This window comes from Dendropsophus ebraccatus, chromosome 9 (assembly GCF_027789765.1).
Source record: "Dendropsophus ebraccatus isolate aDenEbr1 chromosome 9, aDenEbr1.pat, whole genome shotgun sequence".
NCBI classification, from domain to species: domain Eukaryota; kingdom Metazoa; phylum Chordata; class Amphibia; order Anura; family Hylidae; genus Dendropsophus; species Dendropsophus ebraccatus.
The window spans coordinates 68,999,153-69,023,244 of record NC_091462.1 but is presented as its reverse complement, the minus strand read 5'-3'; the positions used below and the strand labels follow the sequence as shown (position 1 = coordinate 69,023,244).

The window sequence follows — 24,092 nt, the reverse complement described above, 5'->3', positions numbered from 1 at the left end:
ATACTAGTGGAATGAGTCTTGGAGGTAAACCATATTATGCATATGGAGGAAATGGTAGCAGAAGATGCAGGTCGCAATAAAGTATTTGCGTACACCTGGACGTCTTGGTTACAGTTCCGTGACAGTCCTGAACTGGCGAATTGGCTTGCTGCTCCTTGAACTGTTCTATCCCTGTGACCTACCTTTGGCTATACACATACTGCATGATGGGAGTCCCTCCATCCCTCCCCTCCCCCAACTTATTTATCTATTTATTTGTTCTGTATGTGTATGTATACATATATATAATTTTTTTTTGTTTGTTTTGTTTGCCTTGTCTTGTTTTTGTTTAACTTTTTCCCTTATCACTTCTATACCCACGTCTCCCCCCCCCCCCTTTTTTTCCTAGGATCCTTTGTCTCTTTCGGCTACGATACTTTGCTTCTTTCATTTCTATTTACTCTGTTCTTTCGGACATACACTTGTTAGTTTTACGGGTGACGTGCAGAGCACTCGAGACTTAATTTGGAGTTATAGTTCTTACTGTTTTATATGCTCCACGTTATACTTTTCTTATGTCAATGTTAGCCACATCTGATTGTTGTATGGTATTGTACATGATGCTTGTTATCTTGACTCTGCGCAGTCAACGTCTTGCATTTCTTTCCTCTGCTTCTTTCAATAAAAACATTTAACCCCCCCCCCCCCCCAAAAAAAAAGTGATGTCACGACTCGGGTGTATTTACATTAAATGTCCAGCAGGTGGGCACAGTATATGTAGACATTACATGGTAAAAATAGCTGGGGGCTTTCTTGTGCTTTCAGCTGCTGTGCCTTCCTCCCCAACCAGACAGAAGCCCTGTAGTGCAAAAATCATACTGTACAGCTGCATTTTTCTGTTCAAACTGATGGCGTTCTGTTTTAGCAAGATAATTTGCTAAATGTTTTAGCACGGAAATTTATTTCATTCTCAAATTCTTAAGAAAACATTTTTATTGATTTTTTTTAACAGCCACAAATTTAAAACACTACAGGGATTTGTCATTACCCCTTTATTTTTGGCTTGCTTCTGACCTCTGGGATCTCAGGGCCGGGACAAAAGCTAGGCAGGGGTAGGCAATGGCCTAGGGTGCCATCTGGTGGTTATTACATGGGGAGCAATTCATTCATCCAGCCTCCACCTCTGTGCAGCAGCCTTGCTCAGACACAACAAGGAGAACGCTTCTTTCCCCCAGGCATGTCAGCCTGACACCATCCCCCACCCCCCCAGCAGGGCCACTTCTGCAATGAGTCGAAGTGAGGACTTTGCCTCAGGCGACCAGCACTGTGTTCATGTGTCCTCCTCTCTCTGTGTCATACACACCCCTGTGCTGAGATTAATCAAGTTCAGGGTCTGTGTGTGCAGCAACAGCGTAAAGGCCCTATTCCACGGAACGATTATCGTCCGTATCCGGCCGCTATCGGGCGCTACGGACGATAATCGTCCCGCGGAATAGAGTGCAACGATCAGCCGACATCGTTCATGTCGGCTGATCGTTGCAGTCGCTTGTTTTTCAACATGTTGAAAAACAAGCGACTGATATAGCAGCTATCTGCTGCCGTCGCTCCATTGAATAGGAGCGTCGGCAGCAGACGCTGCTATGTCCTATGGGCTGCCCGGACGATCAGCGATCGCCCGGGCAGCCCCTCCCGCCCGCTGCAGCCACGTTGAATAGCGGCGGCAGAGAGTGAGGAACAAGGAGCAAACGAGCGCTGAGAGCGCTTGTTTGCTCCTCTGACTACCTGTGTAATAGGCCCTTAACACAGGCTCTGTACCTGATTGGTGGCTGGAACATCATCTTCCCCAGTGCACTACAGTGTTTTGGCACATCACTGCTAAATCATAATGCCGGGCAGTTGCTGCAGGTGCACATCAGGCAAGTAGTGGCAATCCCGGTGAGCTGCTCTTTAGTACACAGTGGGGCAGCTTCTCAGTAATAAGTCCTTGTTGTTTATTTTAATAAATGCAATGCAGCACCTCCTGAGCTGCCTCTCAGCCCTGCCTGCAATGTCCTGATAGGTCGGTATGTTGTTGACAAAGCAGAGCGCTATTGTCCCCTCCCCACTAACTGGCCACGCTGCTGCTGTCCTCTCCTCACGGCTGGTCCTAGCTCCTGAGGCTCTGCTCTAGTAAGTGATTATGACTGTTGTGAGTGATGGGGTCAGAAAGGTCACAGTGACTTTACTGTGAAAGAACAGATACCCCTCTGCTGTGCTAGTCAGTTTACATCCTGGCAGCTCCTGGGGGGTTTGGGGGCATTTGCCCTCTGTGCCTAGGGCACCAAAACTCCTTTTCCCATCCCTGTGGGATCTATCCTGAGGATAAAATGATGGCATCAGTGGTGCACAATCTGTGTCTCTCTAGCTTTTGCATTACTACAGATTTCCATCATGCCTGGACACCCTTTGGCTCTCCAGGAAAGATGGGAATAGTTTTGCAACAGCTGGAGGTCAGCAGGATGTGCACAGCTGGCATAAACAAATGATCGCACAGGGCTAAGGACAGTGTGTTGGTGCACATAATTTACCACCACAACCTTTTGTACTGTAAAAATGGGTTTGCAATGATCACAAAAACTCACCGTGTGTTATTCATGAATATGTAAAGTGATGTGGTGTGCTTTTATATGTATTTATGCAATGTATATTTCATAGATTGCTATTGATAGTATTTTTGTTCATGCCCAGGGTGGATCCAAGTTAATGATATGCAATTATTGATTAGCTTGGAGTCAGGCTGTCTTTTCACCCTTTTAAAAAAGACCAAAGAACTCTCTAGAAGGGGCAATAAGCATGGAGCTGCAAATGAGACGATGTTAGGGTCCATTTACACACACACATTATCTGACTGATTTTTGCATTCAAAGCCAGGAATCGACTATAAACAGGGAACAGGTCATAAAGGAAAGACTGAGAGTTCTCTTTTTTTTAAAATCCATTTCTGGTTTTGGCTGCAAAAATCTGGCAGATATGTGTCAGATAATCTGTGTGTGTAAACGGACCCTTAGGCTCCATTTACACAGAAAGATTATCTGACAGATTATCTGCCAAAGATTTGAAGCCAAAGCCAGAAACAGACTATAAACAGAGATCTCGTCAGAAAGAAAAGCCTGAAATTTCTCCTCTTAAAATCCATTCTTGGTTTTGGCTTTAAATCCTTTGCAGACAATCTGTCAGATAATCTCTCTCTGTAAATGGACCCTTAGACTGTTGAGAGCGAACCTCTAAGGGCCCTATTACACGGGACGATTACTGAGCAAAAAATCATTATCGTCCGAATTTAAATGACAATCGTTCTGTGTAATTGCAGGAAACAATCAAAAAATCGTTTATATGTCGTTGATTTAGATCTGAACCTAAAATTATTGTTAATCGTTCGCTGTAATTCCACATTCGTTCGCTCAAATTCCGCATTTTTTCACTAATCGTTCAGGGTAATTGCACATTGTTCATTGTTTTGCTGGGATCAGAAGGAGTAAACAATCATAGTAACAATCCCAATAACGATAGTAGTAACGATCGTATCTAACGACCATCGTTCTGTGTAATATGGTGAACAAGTTCAGGTTAGCGATAAACAATCTCGTTTGCGATCGTTTATCGTTAGTCGTTAATGGGTAAAAATCGCTCTGTGTAATAGTACCCTAAGGTAGGCTTATTGACTCCATGCCAGCAGGGAGTGAATCTCTTTCAGAAAATAAGTAGGAACATGAAATCTTCCATTACTTTCTCAAAATAAAACAGAGACGTCAGGTGACGCCCCCTCAGGTCAATCCTTTCAGGTCTTAGATAAAATTGAGACTTCAGGCCCTATTACACCAAAAGATGTCTGACAGATTACCTTACAGATTTTTTTAGCCAAAGACAGGAATGGATCTGAAAAGAGGAGAAATCTCAGTCTTATCTTTACAACCTGTTCTCTGTTTATACACTTTGGCTAAAAAAAATCTGTCAGATAATCTGTCAGACATCTTTTGGTGTAACCAAATTGGTTTGTGCACCATTATTTAAAGGACAACTCCGCCGAAATTTTTTTTTAGCTTATTTAACACACATTACAAAGTTATATAACTTTGTAATGTGGTTAAATACCCGGTCTGGCCCTCTTCCCCCACTTTCGTACCCCCGACCCCCCCGCCCGGAAGTTAAAGAATGTATACATTACCTATTACGATCGTCACGGTCCTCCTCTCCCGGGCGGCATCTGGTGACGACGACGTCAGAGCCGGGGGGCGGTCCGGGTCTTCTTCCTCCTCGGCGTCTTCATAGAGAGTGAATGGGACGGAAAAGCGCAACATGCGCAACAGCAGCCTTTTCATTGGCTGGAGCACATCACATGGCTTCCAGCTTGCTCAGCCCTGATTGGCTGAGGTTGCTGGAAGCCATGTGATGCGCTCCAGCCAATGAAAAGGCTTTTCCATCCCCAGGACCCGGAAGTCAGAGACATCGCTGGACGGCGGGCGAATGGAGTGGCGATCGTCAACGGAGGGATGGGGAGTATGGTGTCTGTGTGTGTCTGTTTTTTTTTTTTTTTTTTGGGGGGGGGGGGGGGGGGGGGGGGGTCGCGCCGGAGTTGTCCTTTAAGCCCAAATCCCCTGGGAAGGAAGATCCTATACAACATATCTTTATGCCAAGTATATGAACTTTTATTCTTTTTATTTTCATTGTTTGCCGTGTTCTGTATGTTTTTGTTAACCATCTTTTCTTAACCAAAGTACTGTACATTTTTATGCATTAATTTTTAGCTAGTTAGCTCTGTGAAGAGTGCATATGCAATGTGCAACTATATGTATATGACCGGATGGCTTACCCTACCATGTCGTAGTCTCTGCTTGCAGGGGGAACACTTTTGGGGTTCCCAGTCTCCCCAGTAATGTAACAGATAGGGTGGTGGCAGCAAAGTTTTGTATGTATGTTGTATTTGGGTGTCTGGCAGCGGCTTGTGGGTCACGTGAGTCCCACCGGTGTGGCTGTGTCTGGCAGGAAAGTTTTGCGTTTGTGTTGGCCAACGAACAGGGAGTGTTAAAGGCACAGTGGGTGTCTGTTGTCTGGTTGTGCGGAAGGAGTCAGGTGGCAATTTACGCTCGAGTTATGGCCCGGGAGTAGGACGTAAAAGCATAAGTGCGTGAGGTACATTGACCTGCAGGGTTAGTGCAACCCAGGGGAGTCCAGAGCCCCCAAATTCCTCAGATCCCTGTGTCTTGTCCTTCTCTTTTGGTTTGGTCTTTTCTCCCCTTTGGGTTAGGTTCCCCCTCCCCCTACTCACGTCATGGCTGGGGTTCGCGTGTGTTCCATGACACTCACAGATGGAACTTGCTACACCATTTTAGCTATACATAACAGAAGGGGAAGCATTTGCAAGCACCTATTTTTTATTTATAGGTAAAAACACAAATTCATTACAAAACACTGTTTTAATTATTTGAAAATATATATTTATACTTTGACAACAACGTACATCCATGAAAAAAAAAACAAAAAAACAGCAAAACATGAACAGTGTTGGTGCAGACAATTATCAATCCCTCACCAATAGTTTGCTCAGCATTAAAAGTAAATTCCTAAAACAATGATTTGCCATGAATCTTAAAGAGGTACTCCCGAATTTTTGTTTACCACTAAGTTGCTTTAATAAAGTTATGTTACTCTGTAATGTAACTTCATTACATAAATATATATATAGTTTATTTACATATTCACTTCTGATGCCTGGCAGCAGTATGGATCCAGTGTTTAGATCTACCCTTGTCCATGTTTAATAAAGACTTTACAACATTGGGTCAAGCCTATATTGAAAGGGGGGAGGGGGAATGAAAATTTTTTAAGAGACATATGTAACTAGTAGGTGAAGCACACATAGTGACAGGCTCACATCCGCATCATAGCATTACAGCTTGTAAGATTGTTAAGTCTATGGGCCATTGAGGTCCTTTGCCCAGCCCATCCGTTAGCTACAATTTCCTTTCTTTTTTTTTTTTTTACCGAGTAAACATAACATATATAACATATAAAAACACAGATTTAGACCTAGACTTAGGGGCCTATTACACCAACAGATTATCTGACAGATTTTATGCCAAAGCCAGGAATGCATTTGAAAAGAGGAGAAATCTCAGTCTTTCCTTTATTACCTGTTCTCTGTTAAAGGGGTAGTGCGGCGTTTAACATTTATTCACTAAATAACACACATTACAAAGTTATACAACTTTGTAATGTGTGTTATTTAAGCGAATGGCCCCCTTCCCCATGTTCCCCCCCCCCCACTCCGGAAGAGTGGTGCATTACACTTACGTATTCGCCGTCGACCCCGGCCGCCATCTTGGGTCGACAGAGTCATCTTCGCGTCATCAGCTGCTCAGTCGCGATTGGTTATGCTCAGCCAATCACGACTGAGCAGCTGATGACGCGGCAGAGAGGGGGGGTGGCATGAGGGACGGCTGGAACGGTCCGGCTAGCCTCCCGAAGATGACATTGTCGACCTAAGATGGTGTCCGGGGTCGATGGCGAATACGTAAGTATAATGCACACACTTTCGGGGTGGGGGGAACACGGGGAAGGGGGCCAAGTTGTATAACTTTGTAATGTGTGTTATTTAGTGAATAAATGTTAAACTCTGCACTACACCTTTAATAGTCCATTCCTGGCTTTGGCTCAAAAAAAATCTGTCAGATAATCTGTTGGTGTAATGGGGCCCTTACACTCTTGTTTGGAGCCTGAGCCACTGTTGTGGCCTAAACAGTATATTTTGGTGGAGAGGATCAATACTCACCGGAAAATGCACGCATCAAGAACAAAGGAACTTGAGGTCTGTGGTTGTAGTATTGAAGAACCTAAAATTTCAGCACCCAATCGCTGGCATCAGCTGTCCCATGCAGCATATGTTAGAATCCATCCAAGCAGTGATAGTCCACTTGATTATCATGGCCAGCGCTTAAAATTGCCCTACTCTGACTACTGTAACCTTTCATCTTTTGCCCTGTATGGCTGTGTTGTGCGGGATTATTTTTTGCACTGTGATCTGCAGTTTTATTTGGTACCACATATGACCTTTTGATCAATTTTTTTATGAATTTTTGGGGTGATGTGACCAAAAATCAGCAAATTTGTACTTGGCTTTTTAGTGCTTACATTGTTTACTCTGCGAGATCAGGAATGTGGTCATTTTATAGTTTGAGCAATAACACCTCAGCTATCAGGCCATGCTTGGGGTTGTAGTTGTGTAATATAGACAATGTGTTAACATACCCAGAAGGCTGTCAGGTCTGGACAGACAGGGTTAATCTGACGCACAGGTCAGATACTCTAGACGCAGCTTTTCACACCGGCTGCACTCAAGGAAGAGGCTGAGGTGTGCCGGGCTGCAGTCATTAGCAGCGGGGGTCTGCTGCACATAGCCGACCCCCACTGCTTCTGGAACGATCAGGAGGGGTAATATGCCGCCGTCAGTGTGACAGTGGCATCTACAGTTACATAGTAGACACAAGTCATCGCTGCTGTGTGCCGGATATTAGAACATAACACTGCAGTGAGCGGAGGGAGAGGCGGGTCAAGGAGGTGACGCTAGGGGGCAGTGGTCAGCACAGAGAAAATGTCCGACCCTCAGCTAGCTGTCCACTGTGTTCTCTGCACTATACCTTACGTTAAGCTGTGTTTTTAGGCAGCTTAACAAAGTATCAATACCAAGAAATCCTGGTACCCAACCGTTTTTTTGCCTAAAATATCGATAGTAGTACATCCCTTCTCTCTGTCATCTCTGCGGACAGGCAGCGGTGGGGGTGGGATTGATCCTTGCCGCAATCCACAATACAACATGTCCTATTTTTTCGTGGTGCTGGTCGCGGCACAGATAATGTCAATGGCCATATTCACTTCAGTTGTCCCAGATCCGCGACCACAGACAATTTTACGGGAAGTGTGAATGCAGCCTAATGGTGCGTTTACACAGAAAGATTTATCTGACAGATTTTGGAAGCCAAAGCCAGGAATGGATTTGAAAAGAGGATAGATTCCAGTCTTTCCTTTATGACCTGATCCCTGTTTATAGTCTGTTCCTGGTTTTGGCTTCAAAGATCTGTCAGATAAATCTGTCTGTGTAAACGCACCATAAGACTCTTTAATTAAGCAGAGTTGACTTCCCACAATCATGCACCCTCCTCTGGCTTTTGGCTGCTTAGCAGTTAAAGACTGTGTGTTGGAGCAATTATCTAGGAAACAGATAGGTTCCTACCTTAATTGTCCAAATATTTATATTAAAATAGAATTCCGTATCTGCAAAAGTATCTTGGTCACAAAAAGCACCTTATGTTCTTTATCCGGCAACTTGTTTTGTCCCATCACTAGGAGGCACAAGGCTATCCAATTGATGTCGATTGTCAGTCTTAACAAGCCATTCATTGAATTTTTGTTCTACAAGTGTTTGGAAATTGTTTCGTTGCTCCCTGTAAACAGGTTAAAAAAAAAAAAAAAACACTTTATCAAACTGACTGATAAGTCTTGGCCTTTGTGTTTAGGTGAAACATCAATTTTTTTGCCATATAGAATGTCTGTTTATTTACTGTATCTAGGAGGCAATTTTTCCTCTACACTTACTCTAAAGCCCATTCTAAGTGTTTGCCATGTGTTAATACTGACTTTGCGCAATTTGTATCCTTCCAATTCGATTGGCTTTTCTCCCCTTCCTACCAGTCTCATCATACATGACTTTCAGTCAAATAATTACTATACATTGTTAGTATGCAAGCCCCTGATCACATAAAAAAATTTAAAATAATAATAACAACAACAACAACAATAATAAATACATACCTAGTTAACTTTGCTTCCTTGACAGCTTTCTGCCACAGCTGCACTTTCTGTTGTCTTTGATCTATTGATTTCTGGAACACAGGTGGAAGACCTCCTGGAATCTCAGTTGTGTCCCCTTCCATTTCAAATGGAATAACAAATGAATGAAATTCCCGAGGCGACATGACCTTCCATACCTGATTGTCACTCTCTGTGGATAAAAGCTGTGGTCTGTCCCAATAATTAGGCAAAGTGGCCAAACCAGTTTGTCCCATATGATCTTCTAACATTGAATAATAAGTGTGATAGGGAGCTAATACAACACCCTGATTGCCAGAAAATAAAAGAGGCCTTGTAGGAGTAAGTATATGGAAAGTACAGCTTGATGTAGATAAAAGTGATAGGCGCTGACAAACACTGATGACTTTTACATGGTCGCACATTTGAACATGAAGAACAGTTTGCACCGGCCCCAGGATAATTGTGCTATTTCTACATTTTTCAATGGTGACACACCTAGAGAAGAAAAAAATAATAATTAGCAAAAATAAAAGTTGCTGACTGAACTTAAATTGTCACGTTCTTTCAAACACCTTCCCTCCATTGACAGCTCATGCTATTCCTAACATATTTTGTAAATCACTGAATTTACCCATAATTACTCGGTATCCCAGCTATAAAGCCACTAGGGGGTCTCACTTCCCTGCAAACTTATGTCCACTGTCTGTTAGGGTCACTCTGTTGCATACAGCAGAGAAGAACATAGCTAGCAGGAAGCATGAGTTCGCTTTGCTATGTGCAAGAGTGCCTGGATTGTGAGAATGCAGCCAGAGCCAGCCTCCTTCAGATAATACATTCTTTGGGTACATGCACACTACAGAATCCCAGGCGGATCACCCGCCGCGGCGGGTGTATTGTGGACCTACCCTTTCCCTGAAAAGTAAATCAATGCTTCCCTCTCATCCCTGACCACCCATGATGTTTCGGGCAGCTGTCCCTTGTGTAGCTTGTCATTATCAGCAGCTGTTCAATGCTTAAAGCAAATGTACCATCAGGTTTTTTTTTCTTTGAAACGCCACCTGGTTCCCTTGCTTGGTGCCAGTCTCTCTCTGGGCACAAGCCTAGAGCACAGTGAGACCAGAACCCCCCAATCCCCTCCTTCCCCCGGTGACGCAGCTCCTTTGATTTTTAGGAAGGGCGGCAGGCCTGTCCCTGGTGCTCGGGAAAAGACCTGCGTTGCGTCAAAAACAAGAACCAGGCACCATTTCAGAAAAAGGACCACACCACAGAGAGGCTAAATTAACCCCTTAGGGACCAAGCCTATTTGAGCCTTAATGACCAGGCTCAGTTTTCAAAATCTGACATGTCTCACTTTATGCGCTTATAGCTCAGTGATGCTTTAACATATGCTAGCGATTCTGAGATTGTTTTTTTGTAACATATGGTACTTTATATTAGTGGCAAAATTTGGTCACTATCTTTTGTGTTTTTTGTGAAAAACATAAAAATATCATGAAAAATTTGCACTTTACAAATTCTCTGCTTCTAAAAAAAGAAAGTCGTTATCATAAATTAGTTACTAGGTCACATTACCAATATGTCCTCTTTATTCTGGCATAATTTCGTAAACATATTTTACTTTTCTTGGGTGTTACGGAGCTAAGAATTGTATCAGCAAATTATAAATTTTTCATGCAAGTTCCAAAGCTTATTTTTTTAGGGACCAGTTCTTTTTTTTTAAGTGTGTTTAGGAGGCTTGTATACTTGAAACCCCCATAAATGACCCCATTTTGGAAACTACAGACCCTAAGGAAGTAATCTAGGGGTATAATGAGCATTTTAACCCTAAAGGGGCTGGAGGAAAGTATTCACAATTAGGCCGGAAAAAAATGGGAAATAGAAATTTTCAAATAATATGTTCGTTCAGATTAAAAGTATCTCATTTTCACAAGCAACAGGAGAGAAAAAGCACCCCAAAATTTGTAACGCAGGTCCTCCTGAGTACAATGGTACCCCATATGGGGGCGTAAACCACTGTATGGGCACACAGCGGGGCTCAGAAGGGAAGGAGCGCCAATTAGCATTTTCAGTGCAGATTTTGCTGTACAAGTTTTCAGGCGCCAGGTGCGTTTGCAGTGCCCCTGTAGTGCCAGCAGAGTGAAACCCCCCCCCATAAGTCAGCCCATTTTGGAACGTTAAAGTTAACCCCTCAAAGAATACGTCTTGGGGTGCAGTGAGCATTTTGACCCCACAGGTATTAGAGGAAAGGATTCAAAATTAGAAAGTAAAAATGAAAAAAAAAAGAATTTTTTTCAATATGTTTGTTTAGTTTGAAATTTCTCAATTTCACGAGTTATTAGAATAGCGCAGTTGCTTAAAAAAAAATTTAAAAATGAGATTACAGGTAATCTGGGGTGGTGACGGGCAACCTGGGAGTGTTTACTTGCTATCTGGGGCAGTGACGGGCAATTTGGGGTGGTACGAGCAGTCTGTGGAAATCTGGGGGTGTTTACTGGCTATATGGGGTGGTAACGGACAATCTGGGGGTGTTTACTGCTTATATGGGGTGGTAACGGACAATCTGGGGGTGTTTACTGGGTCACAGGCAAACTGGGGTGGTGATGGTCAATCTGGGGGAGGAGTGACAGGCAATCTGGGGTGGTTATGGGTAGCCTGTGGCAATCTGGGGTGGTTACAGGCAATGTGAGGGTGTTTACTGGCTGTCTGGGGTGGTTACGGGTAATCTGAGCGGTTACAGGTAAACTGGAGTGGTTACAGGTAATGCGGGGTGGTTACAGGTAATCCAGGGCACTTGACTTTTTATCCTGTTACCAATGATTTTTGGTGACAGGGGACAAAAAGTGCCGGCAGCATTTGGAACAAGTGATTAGTGGTATATAGTACCAGGACCACATCGGCTAGTCCCTGATCATTGCCCCATGCTCTCCGCCACCTCTGGTAGTGGAGAGAATGAGTGTGTGATCTTTTTTTTAAGGGTACAAACACACTTGCTGTATCCGCAGCGATTTTCTGGCTGCGTTTTCGCAGCGAGACTCGCTGAGGATCTCAGCCATGTGTACTCAATGGCAGACAAACTCGCAGCAGGGATGTACATCCCAGCTCCGAGTTTGTCCGCAGCTCGCACCGTTAACTCCCCGGCCGCTGGAGACTATACACCAGCTAATCCCGGCTATGGGGCTCCCGACGTCTTCACGGCCCGTTCAGCCAATCAGTGCTGCGGTGGGGCAGCGCACTGATTGGCTGACGTGCCGGGAATCAGCGAAGGACCAGATGATGTATAGTTGGGACCAGGTGTTATATAGTCTCCGGCGGCCGGGGTGTTAACGGGTCGGCCTTTGGACAAACTCAGAGCAAGTGCGAGTTTGTCTGCCATTGAGTACACAGGGCCGGGAAACTGAGCGAGTCTTGCTGCGAATACGCAGCGAGAAACTCGCTGCCGATGCGGCAAGTGTGTTTGTACACTGTGAACACTAAGGTTATTCCGGGCGGGGGGGGGGGGGGGGGGGGGCGGGGACATTCATCTCCTCTCACTGTGGATTAACGGTGAGAGGACATGAAAGCATGCAATGCCCGTTACCGGTGGCCGCAGTTATACTGGTAATAGCGGCGATCGTCGGTGCGAGGACTGGACGGGACTGAGCCCACACTCTGCCCCAATTTCTCAGCGACCTCCGGTAGCGGAGAGGAGGGGGCTGCGGGCATTACCGGCACTGCTGCACTATTCTGCACCATCGCCATAAAGAGCTGATGGCAGCAGAATAGAGCCCATTAGTGATCGCCGTAAAAATCCGTATCGGCGGTCACTAATAACATAATACATGTATTCTCTGGATCACTAAGGTTACGGCGATACCACATTTGTATAGGTTTTTTTTAACTATTGCCACGTTGGCGCAATAGAAACTAACTTCCTAGCCAAAACTCATAAAAACTGTCGCCACATTGCAAGATCCATAGCGTTCTTATCTTTTGCGCGACAGAGCTGGTTTTGGGCTTATATTATGCGGGAAGATCTGTAGTTTCTATTGATACCAAGTTTTATATGTATATGACTTTTTGATCTCTTTTATGGCGTATTTTCTAAAGCAGATTGATAAAATACAGCTATTCTGGTACTGTTTTTTTATTTATTTTTTACAGCGTGTGTCGTGCGATATAATTATTGATATCGTTTTATAGATTGGGTCGTTACGGACGTAGCGATACCAAATATGTATAGGATTTGTGTTTTCGATCACTTTTATGTAATGTTTTATAGTGTATGGAGAATGTAATGCATTTTTATTATGGGGGAAGGTTGGGGGGATTGTGTTTGGTGCACTTTTTTTTTACTTTTTTACACTAGTGTACATTACTGTACACTAGTGTAACACTTAGATTACATTATACAATACACTGTACTGCTTCTGCAGTACAGTGTATTGTATCATGTGACCATCCTGCTGACAGGCAGTAGCACAGCCACCCCCGTCAGCAGGATGGCTTATCCATGGTAAGCCGCCCCCGGAGTTACCATGGAGACATCGGGGGGGGGGGGGGCACCGGACAGCGCCACGGGACCTCCGATCACGTAAGTGGACCTGCGGCGCCGTCCTGTACACACCGGAACCCTTTAGAAGCCGCTGTCATGATTCTCCGCTCCGGGCAGTTACAGGAGGGGGTCAGCGGTCACACTGACCGCTGATCCCCTGCACTACTGCTGCTGCCGCCGGGCGGTAGTTTATTCCGATGCGTCCGCCGTTAAAAGGCGTACACATCAGAATAAAGCCCATTAGTGGCCGCCGTGAAAATGCAGCACGGCAGTCACTAAGAGGTTAAAAAAAAAAGAAAAGCTATCTTCTTAATGGTATATTCACTTTAAAGTCTTTTTCAATCTGGCTGGGGAGGAGGTGGCTGAGGGCAGCGACATCCACTCACCTCCCTGGTTCCGGCGGCGAGTCCCGTTTTGAAGCGTTCCGGTCCGGTGGCGTTTCAAGTCCGCTCAGCCAGTCAGTGACGGAGGCGGGATCCCACCTCCGTCACTGACTGGCTGAGCGGACTTGAAAGGCATACATACCTAAGTACAGTTGACCCCGTCCTCTTCTCCTGGGCGCCATTTTGTGACAATGTCATCACAGAAGGGGCCAGGCCGGGTCTTCTTCCTCCACGGCGTCTTCTGGTAAAGTGAATGGGACATGAAAAGGCTGCTGGTGCACTTGCGCACCAGCAGCCTTTTCATTGCCTGGACCGCATCACATGGCTTCCAGCTTGCTCAGCCCTGATTGTGCACCAATAAATCACCTCCTCTCCATGCAGGGGAGTTTTCGGGGTGCAGGTCCAAAGAAGCTTGCAGTATCAATAGAAAATATATTTATTAAAATTTCCATAAACAACATTAAAGCGACAACGCGTTTCCAAACCGGACTGGTTTCTTTTTCAAGTGTCAATGCCTGGGCATTGACACTTAAAAAAGAAACCAGTCCGGTTTGGAAACGCGTTGTGTCGCTTTAATGTTTTTTTATGGAAATTTTAATAAATACATTTTCTATTGATACTGCAAGCTTCTTTGGACCTGCACCCCGAAAACTCCCCTGCATGGAGAGGAGGTGATTTATTGTATCTTTTAGGATCCAGGTTGGATCCATTTGGGGAGAGGCTGCGGTCCTAATACAAGCCATTTCGAGTGTTGTGCCTCCCTTTGCACAACCTACCCAGGTGAGAGCTTCTTATTTTTGTGCTCACACCCATTCTACCAGCTGACCTGTGCTATGGAGTGCTGCTCTTTTTCTTTTTCTGATTGTGCACCGGCAGCCTTTTCTGTCCCATTCACTTCACACGGACCCGGAAGTGAGGGAGTTCCGAAGACCTGTGAGGGAGTTCCGAAGACCCTGGACGGAGGTCACAGTCGCGGCAGGCGAGAGATTCAAGTGGCGGTCATCACCGGAGGGATAGTGAGTATGAAGTGTGTGTGTGTGTCTGTTTTTTTTTTTTTTGGTTTGTTTTTAAGGTCCCGTCGGAGTTGTCCTTTAACCCCTACTTTATGGGGTTAAATCATTTTCATTTCGGTTCACATAGCAATGTTAATATCCTTCATTCGTGATTCATTGAAGCTACAGAACATGATGAAGCAGTGCAGTGAAACAACAGACCTTCTGGTACTGTACTGATGCAGCTCTAAGTGATATTGACACCCCTTTACTTTGTGTGTGGTTCTCCACACCATCCACAAGCTTAGATGCTGTACATTCGATATATACTTGTATGATACTGGTGTCTTGGTTCTGCTCTAAAATTACTTGATTTAGTTAGTGGACAGTGTCGACTAGGCAGGACTTTATGACAGTTTAGCCCTCCCCCAGTCAGGAGATGGGGCCCAACTGCGATCAAGCCCCACCTAGTTGACACTGTTAAATAATGAAATGAAGCTAGAGTAAGGGAAGTGACAGCATTGCTTTAAGACAGTCAGAGCCCTGCAGTGACTGGTCCTCCTGTCATCTGACATTTATCCCCTATTCTGTGATAGAAGATAAGTGCTCTAACTTGGAATACCCCTTTAGAAATATTTTCCCACATATCGGACATTATATATCTCTCAAAATATAAATCAACCCTAAATCAAGAAATAATCAGTAATTTTTTTTTTTTTTTTTTAAAGCAGTTTTGTCCTTACCTTAATGGGGATAGTAGATAAATGAAAGACTCATTGCAGTGAGTGATTTTAACATGGGCGCTCACCAAAGTTTCAGAACTTTTAGCCAGCGTTTGTCTGTGTATATAGGTCATAAGAACCATATGATTACCACGTGGCACTTTATAAACGTTGCAAACTATTTTTGCTTTTCTGTTCGATCCATCAACTGCAATAATATGAAAATATAAGAAAATGAACAAAGTATATTATTACAAAGAACATTTCTACGTCTGACAATACAAATAACAAATACAACAACAAGTTGTGTCACCATTTGACTGCCTTTGGCCTAATTTCTTTTCTTTAACTTAACATCAAGAAAATGATTCATAAAAGAGAAGTATAAATCTTTTCAATATAAACTAGCCAACTCCAAAAGAGCTACACATATAGGACAACCCTTCAAAAGGGTATTTTCATTTCAGAATGTAAGGCTCCGTGCACAGGGAGCAAAAGTGGCAGAATCCTGTCAGCCTCCTTGTGAACATGTTCATTCTTCAGCACAGATAGAGGAGGCGCGCAAGCCTTCCATAGAGTGCCATTATGACAAGGACGCTGACGGAATTCCGCCACTTTTGCTCCCTGTGCACGGAGCCTTACATTCTGAAATGAAAATACTTTTTTGAAGGGTTGTCCTATATGCGCTCATTCTGTGTTGTTCTCTTAGCTGCTGTATGGCTTGGATAAAGTCCTGTTGTTCTTTCCAATTTGAATAAGAGCTACCACCTCTTTCATTGTCAGCAACTCTCCTGAAAAGGAACAAACCTCTTCATTCTACAGTTCCTGACAAGGACAGAGGTGGCATCAGGAAACACTTTCAGATAGGATATAAGACTTGATTTTTTTTTCTCAGGAACTTTACAAATCAGTATAGGTTTCTGGCACAAGCGGATTAGATTCCCACGCCCCCGCCCCCCCAAAGACCCATTTTATTGACAAACATTTAGTACATTTGTAGAAAAAGGGTTAACAAAAGGTTCTTAAAAAAGGTGCAATAACACTATCTTACTCTGTTCTGCCCATGCCAGTTTTCTTCCAGACTTGATACATGCCGACATTCCAAATGGATTCACCACAAAGCATTCCTTTATCCAGGCTTCCAACTTTTTAAGGGAGAATGTTTCACTTGTTTTTGAATAACCACTTAAAGTTTGCAATGGCTGCCAAAGGGCTAAATCAATAAAAGCATGGACAGTTCTATTTTTGTCCACTGTTCCTTCAAGAAGAAAGCCAAGAGCTTGAGCGGCTTCAAGGGATAACAGACTACAATGACTGGAATGAGAAGATTTACTGAGCTGGTCTGGATCCAAAAGCAACTCCAAAAGATACGGTATATGATTCCGCATAAATGCATGGTGGCCATAGTCATCCCAGTTCTAACAAACAAAAAGGAAGTAGAGATTAGATTTTTTTATTTATTTATTTGGGAGGGGGGGGGGGGGGGGTGTCTGAAATTTAACCTGGTCAGAACTTTATACAATCACCACTTTAAACACAAATGGCAGTGTAATATACTCATCCAATGAGTAGAAAGCGGTCCCCAACAACCTGCACGTCAACTCTCACTGTGAACACAAAGAGAAAAACAAACCTCCCCAGAGACCTCTGTCTGACCTGGTGTTGACTGCTGCATAATGCCTTGTCCATGTCACACACAGACTGTCAGCAGAAAAAGACCACATGGTTCATTTTGCTTGCCCTTCTATTATTTTCATCTTATGATATTTGTTTGCATTCACTTACTGTTGATTTACCAACCACATCTGAAGGAAGTTTGTGCTACTTTTTCAGTAAAATAATATTTCCTGACATCCCAAAACACCAAGTTGGAGATCAATTCACAAGTAACATTTTTACCTGTGTTTTATCTGTCTTCTCATCGATATCTTCTCCCAAAATAAAAATACTATGTTTAATTATCTATTTACTTATATGGAAAGAATAGGCTGTCATACAGCATTAAATGAAGAATGCTGCATATAGACAATATACACAGCAACATACTGTAGAAATACAGGCATATGAATAGCACTATATTTGCCTTGCCTACATATTCAGGACCTAGTTCATATATTAATTGTAGCACCAAAAAATTATTTTTAAAGTACAGGCTGCAGGTCACACAGTTATTCCTCCTTTTTAGTGTGGTCACCCCGGAAGTGTGATGCCGTATACTCACGGAATCATTGTCGACCCCAGCCGCCATCTTGGGTCCAACACGTCATCTTCAGGAGGCCAGCCGGACCACTCTAGCCCTCCCTCATGCCGGCACCCCTCCAGCTGCTCAGCCGCGATTGGCTGAGCATAACTGTGCTCCTGAAGATGACGTGTTCGACCCAAGATGGCGGACAGGGTTAACAGTGATTCGGTGAGTATACGGCATCACACTTCCGGGGTGGGGGGAACACAGGGAAGGGGGCCATTCACTTAAATAACACACATTACAAAGTTGTATGACTTTGTAATGTGTGTTATTTAGTGAATAAACGTTGAACACCGCACTACCCGTTTAAAGGGGTAGTTTCCCGAAAAAAACATTTCTTTAAAAACAACTGGTGGCAGAAAGTGCCAGAGATTTGTAATTTACGTCTATTAACAAATACCAAGTCTTCCAGCATTTATCAGCTGCTGCATGTCCTGCAGTAAGTGGTGTATTTGTTGCAGTCTGGAGAGCAGGTTTTCTGGTTCAATGTTTTTATTAGGTTTTCTATGCGGAGTTGCTAGTGCTCTGGACAGTTCCTAATATGGACAGAGGTGGCAGTAGAAAGCACTGTGTCAGACTGGAGAGAAAACACCACTTCCTGCAGGGCATACAACAGCTGATAAGTACTGAAAGACTTGAGATTTTGTAATAGAAGTAAATTACAAATCTCTGGAACTTTTGGACACCAGTTGATTTGAAAGTAAACCATTTTTGGTGAACAATCCCTTTAACAAACATCCCGAGTGCCAGGCATTGCATGAAAATGTTTGCAGTGGCCTGTGAATTGGACTATGCAATTAAATGGGTCCGTAAAATGTCCACAACTGTCAACTGAAATTACAGACATGTAAATGTAGCCAAAGGCCGAATGCTGGCCAGTGACCATGTGTTGTTGCTGAAAATCCCATGAACATTACATGGCTATTGGAAGATGCAAGAGGGTAGGTTTCAGTTGCATGCTTTTGCATTCATGTGGAAACGCGACCTAAAAGTTCTTATTTTCCCACAAATTTATTAACAACTGACAATGGCAGAAAATAACAAATGAGTAATACTATTTGTATTCCCTGCATATTTTGTGTCAATGCTACACTGGTGCTGATCTTTGTTTAGTGGTTGCAGCCGCATCTAATAGCTGGCTGTAGCACTGGTGACACCACTGAGGTCACTGATTGCAGCCAGTAATTGGCTGTAGGTGTCACATGTCCAAACAAAACATCAGAGGAGCCAGGTAAATGGAGGAGAACAAGGGAAGCATCTGAAGAGATCTGTAGCTTTAAGTTAGCATTCAAGGGGAACTTTAGCACAAAAAAAACAAAACAGAAAAACAACAAAAAAAAAAAAAAAACACAGTGCGGGCAGTGGTGGCGGGGAAAGTATACTTGTCAATCCCCATACCCCCAAAGTACTAAATCACCAGGTTTTCAGACCCCTGTCGGATATAATTTTCTCCCAGCTTCTTTGTACGTCATGACCTGGTGTCCCATCCTAGTCACTGACTGACTGCATGGTTGAGCCAGGGGCATTCAAGAGCTGGGTCATGTTTCAGGAGGATGATGGCAGGGGTCCGGGGGTGGAGATGCCGTGCTGCAGGGGCACAGGGACCAATAAGTATACATTCTTTATTATGTCCCTATAATGCTCCCCTGCCCACACTATTTTTTTTTTCACCTCACCAGAGTTCTCCTTTAATCCTTTTGTTCAGATATTTAATCCTTTTGTCTTACTATTGTCAGATATTTGCAGTGCAGGTATACTAAATGATTCTCAGGGTATGCGCACACTGGGGAAAAGGTGAGGAATTAGGTGAGGAATTGAAGAGGAATCCGCTCTGATTTCAGCTTGAAATTCCTCCCATAAAATATGAATAGAGCAATGTCCTATTGTGTTCAAAGGGATTTCCACTCTGTTGTTCTGCCGCTGATCTGCTTTCTGCCCAAAGAATTGACACGTCAATTCTTTGGGCAGATTCTGCTAGAGGAATCCTATAGAAATCATGGGGGGCTAAAATTCTGCTTGCATTCTGCTCGAATTCTGCCAAAGCTGAAAAGGCAAGGAATTTCAAGCAGAAAACTTTCCTCTACAATTCCTAGATAATTCCTCAGTGTGCACATAACAGGGTTCATACACACTGAGCAAAAGGCGAGGAATTGAAGAGGAATCCGCCCTTAAATTCTGCTTGAAATTCCTCCCGTAAAAGAATGAACAGGGTAATGTCTCATTGTGTTCAATGGGATTTCCGCTCTGTTGTTCACACTGCAGAATTTCCAAGCAGAATTTTCTGCCGCAGATCTCCTTTCCGCCCAAGGGTATGTGCACACTGATTCCGTCAGCTGTCCGACCGCACATCTGGTTTCCTTTCCGTCGACCCCATAGACACCATTCTATGGGCCAGCGTATTCCGCTATACGCTGAAAGTAGTGTCATGTCACTTCTTTCAGGGGATCGCGGAATACGCTGGCCCATAGAATGGTGTCTATGGAGCCGGCGGAAAAACGCGTGCCCGTGCGGGCGGACAGCTGACGGAATTCCGCTGACATTTTCCGCGAGAATTCCTCAGTCTGAACCCACCCATAAAATATGTACAGATGGGTCCAATGGGTTTTCTGCTCTGTTGTTCACACTGCAGAATTTCCAAGCAGAATTTTCTGCTGTAGATCTGCTAGAGGAATCCTATAGAAGTCAATAGGGCCCTAAAATTCTGCTTGAATTCTGCCTGAAAACTTTCTGCTTCAATTCCTCGAGAATTGCTCAGTGTGCATATACCAAAGTAGTAACACGTCACTTATTTTGGCAGAATCTGCTAGAAGTTAATGGGGCTTGAATTCTGCTAAAAATTTAGCTTGAATTCCGCTCAAATTCTGCTTGGAGCAGAATAGAAGAGGAATTTCAAGCAGAAATCTTCAAGCAGAAATTCCTCATCTTTTGCTCAGTGTGCAGGAGCCCTTAGGTGGCGTTTTGCAAAATTAACAATAAATAGAAGCATAAGTTGTTTTTTTTTTTTTACCTTATTATGAAAGTTTGACTGTCCGGCTAAATCAGGAGTAGGTGATCTTGCCCTAGGACTTGGCCATTCATCCCCAATCAGAGAAGTACGAAGAGAGACCTTGTTAATTTGTTGTATATAAAGGAAAATAAGGAACTGCAGGGTATCCACCAAGAGCTGTACAGGAAAATTACAGGATTCTTACTTTGGCATATCACTTATACAATTATAACACATTGAGATAGACACTTAGCTGTGTTACATTTGTTACATGGATCACTAAGGGCATCTAACTGCAAGACATGTGAGCAAATGCTGATAAAAAAGATAACTGTAACAGCAACAGGGGAAACTAATATTCATACATCAAGTAGACATTTACCATCCACATACACTTTAGTGAAAAGTGAACCTGCCGACTACAGTGGAGACCATTCACTCTCTAATGAGTATGGAGGCCTCAGGAATCTTCCCCAGCAGATGATGTCAGGATCCCCCTATCACTCGTCTGTCAATCAAATCCGATTCACTTCATTTCAATAGTATATGAAGCAGATGATTGAAATGTTTTGGCAGGTACTTCCCCCTGACTTCATCTCAGGATCGCAGCGAGTCTCAGATGTTTCATACTCATGAAAAAGATTACTATGTTTAATACGAATGTACCACCAAGTACATCGCTTTGTGGCTTCAACATTAGCGCGCCGGCATGGGGATGCCGCAAAAAAAAATTAAGGTATTGTATTGCCCCCAAAAGTTATACAAATCACCAATATACATTTATTACGGGAAAGGCACATAAAGTGCTTATTCCCCTGCACTTACTACTGCATCAAGGCTTCACTTCCTAGATTAAAATTGTGACGTCTCAACCAGACTCCCAGAGCTGTGTGGGCTGTGGCTGCTGGAGAGGATGATGGAAGGGGGATGCTCAGTGCCAGCTCTGTCCCCCTCCTGGTTTCCCTGCCGCAACTCAGGGACACATCCTTTGGTGTGCCCGCTCCCCACCGGAACTCCCTCCCAGCTTGGGGACACCTCCCTCGGTGTGCCTGCTCCGCATCTCATGGACTTCTCCTTTAAAAAAAATAACACAACACCCCCCCTTTTTTTACTTTTTTCTTTTAGTGTAGCTTCACACCTACCAGAATCGCAGCAAATTTCCGCAGTACTGTTCCAGGTACTGTCAGGCTGCATTCACCTGTTCCACAAGGAACTACCTCTCCTCCCCCGGCGCAGGTAGCATTTGGGATAAGATGCTGTGGGCGGGGAATATCTGTAATATGCGCCGCAGTAAAGCAGCCGTGTGGCGCATATTCATACAGTTCCCCTGCTCACAGCATCTTATCCCAGATGTTACCAATCAGTGCGCTGTCCCACCACAGCCAACGATTGGCTGAGCGGGACGTCAGGGAGCCACAGAAGCAGGACGGAGCACGGATGGGCAAAGCATTCTCTGGTCAGCAGTAGGTTAAGGGGGACAGGATTTACATACAGCAGAATGAAAAATCTGCAGCACATATGTAAACCCATACAAACTGGCAGTATCGAGAATCAAAGCGTATCAGCGATTCTGGTGCGTGTAAAGCTATCCTAAGGCTTCATGCACATGGAGTAAAACAGGCAGAATTCTCTGCCACGGAATCCCGCCAGTCTCGGTGTCATAATTAAAATCTATGGGAGGCTCAGCGCCTCCTCTCTCTGCGCTGAAGAATAGACATGTTCATTATGACACGGAGGCTGGTGGGATTCCTCCAGTTTTGCTTCGTGTGCATGGAGCCTTAAGGTACTATTAAACGGAACGATAATCGTCCAAATCGTTCTGTGTAATAAAGACAACGATCAGCCGATGATCGTTGATATAGGTTCTGACCTATAATTGTCGAGCACTGACCGCACACCGCTACGTGTAATAGCGGTGCGCAGCCGGAGACTGACGATATACTTTACCTGTCCAGGTTGCAGGGCTTCTCTTCCTCTGTTTTTCTCCGAGTCCCGCGCGCTCGAGCTTCAGAGTGGCCTGTCTCAGCTGACAGCACAGAGGAAGAGGAGCCCTGCAACCTGGACAGGTAATGTATAACTTTAAACAAGGGCTGCAAGAACAACGGTAACAATGTCCCTGCAGCCCTTGTTAAACGATTATCGGGCCGTGTAATAGGACCAGTAAACGAGGGATGATCTAGCAGATCGGCGCTCCTTTACATTTATTATCGGGCCCCCATCGGCCAGTCTAATAGTACCCTTAGGCTGGAAAAACACACTGGAGTTGTTTACGACCTGTTTTTGCAAAATACAGCTTTTGTTTTTATCTGTTCATACATTGTTTTGTTTTCACTGCACATGAACAAAGCCTAAAAGTGACTTTTCAACACATTTTGGATCATATTTTCTTGTGGGACTCAAAAGCGTGGTGGAATAGCAAGAAAATCATACGTGATCCAACACTTTTAGGCTACATTCTGCACATTCACATGAATGGATCCGGTGGTAACACGCTGTGCTAGGGAACAGGACCCCATCTCCTGGGTTTCTGACAGGTACCACAGAATCTGCAGACATGTAAGAGGTGTACTGCTGCTGCGCCAGCATACCTTGCTCTTCTCCTTCTCGTACTCGTCAACAGAGGAGCAGCTGGCGACACGTTCTGCCCACTCCAGACTCTTGGGGGCGCTGCGTTCAGTCAAGCTATGGAACGCCTCAAAGTAGAGCCAGGCAGTGTCCTCCACCAGCTGAAGCTTCCCGCACGCTATGTGCCGCCACATAATCCAGCTGAGGCGCGGGTAGCAGCCTTCTGCCGAGCGGGTTCTCACGTACGTTGCCATCTTCCGCAAGTAATGCATGTTAAACTTAGCGGGCGGAGGGAACTGCAGTGCTCCTATGAGAAACGGGTCTGTTTTTGCCCATATTTGAACTTTGTAGGCATCCATTGCCGTGAAGACACGCGGAACTTTAGTCCCCTGGACCTAGGCTGACAGGAATCTAACTGCTGCCTAGGAGGACGTAACACAAAGCCATGGAAACGACGCTATGTGGGCGGAGCGTTATTATATCTGGCGCGCAATACTCCTCTCATGACAAGGTTGTATTAGCACCCACCAGTCCAGCAGGTGGCGCAGGTCTGTGGGCTCGTGTCCTGCAGGCTGACTCATGTTCTATATATTGTTATTCAAATACTAAGCGCACCTGATGCCACAACTAATGTAATAACGCGCCAGTTGTCATTGCGCATGTTCACATTTTGTGTAGTGGAAGCCTGACAGCCGCATAAAGAGAGTTCTGCATAATTTAGTTCTGGCGTCTAGCGCTATAGCTGACACGCTGGACAACAATGATATCGGGCTTGCATACATTTAGGAGCCAAACTACCGAGCGTATGAGGACGAGCCTTCTCATTCTAGCTGCTTGAAGTGATT

General features: G+C 44.3%; 1 protein-coding gene across 1 annotated transcript; it reads right to left on the bottom strand.

Annotated features, from left to right (window-relative positions):
- Positions 1-6,634: 6,634 nt before the first annotated feature.
- TBCCD1 (TBCC domain containing 1) lies at positions 6,635-23,684 on the bottom strand. The gene is made up of 6 exons (XM_069985338.1): positions 23,271-23,684; positions 20,704-20,859; positions 16,503-16,869; positions 15,473-15,659; positions 8,824-9,318; positions 6,635-8,456 (listed from the first exon to the last, which is right to left on the bottom strand). The coding sequence occupies exons 1-6, from the start codon at positions 23,604-23,606 to the stop codon at positions 8,327-8,329; spliced, it is 1,671 nt and encodes a 556-aa protein (XP_069841439.1). The 5' UTR covers positions 23,607-23,684; the 3' UTR covers positions 6,635-8,326.
- Between the last annotated feature and the right edge of the window lie 408 nt (positions 23,685-24,092).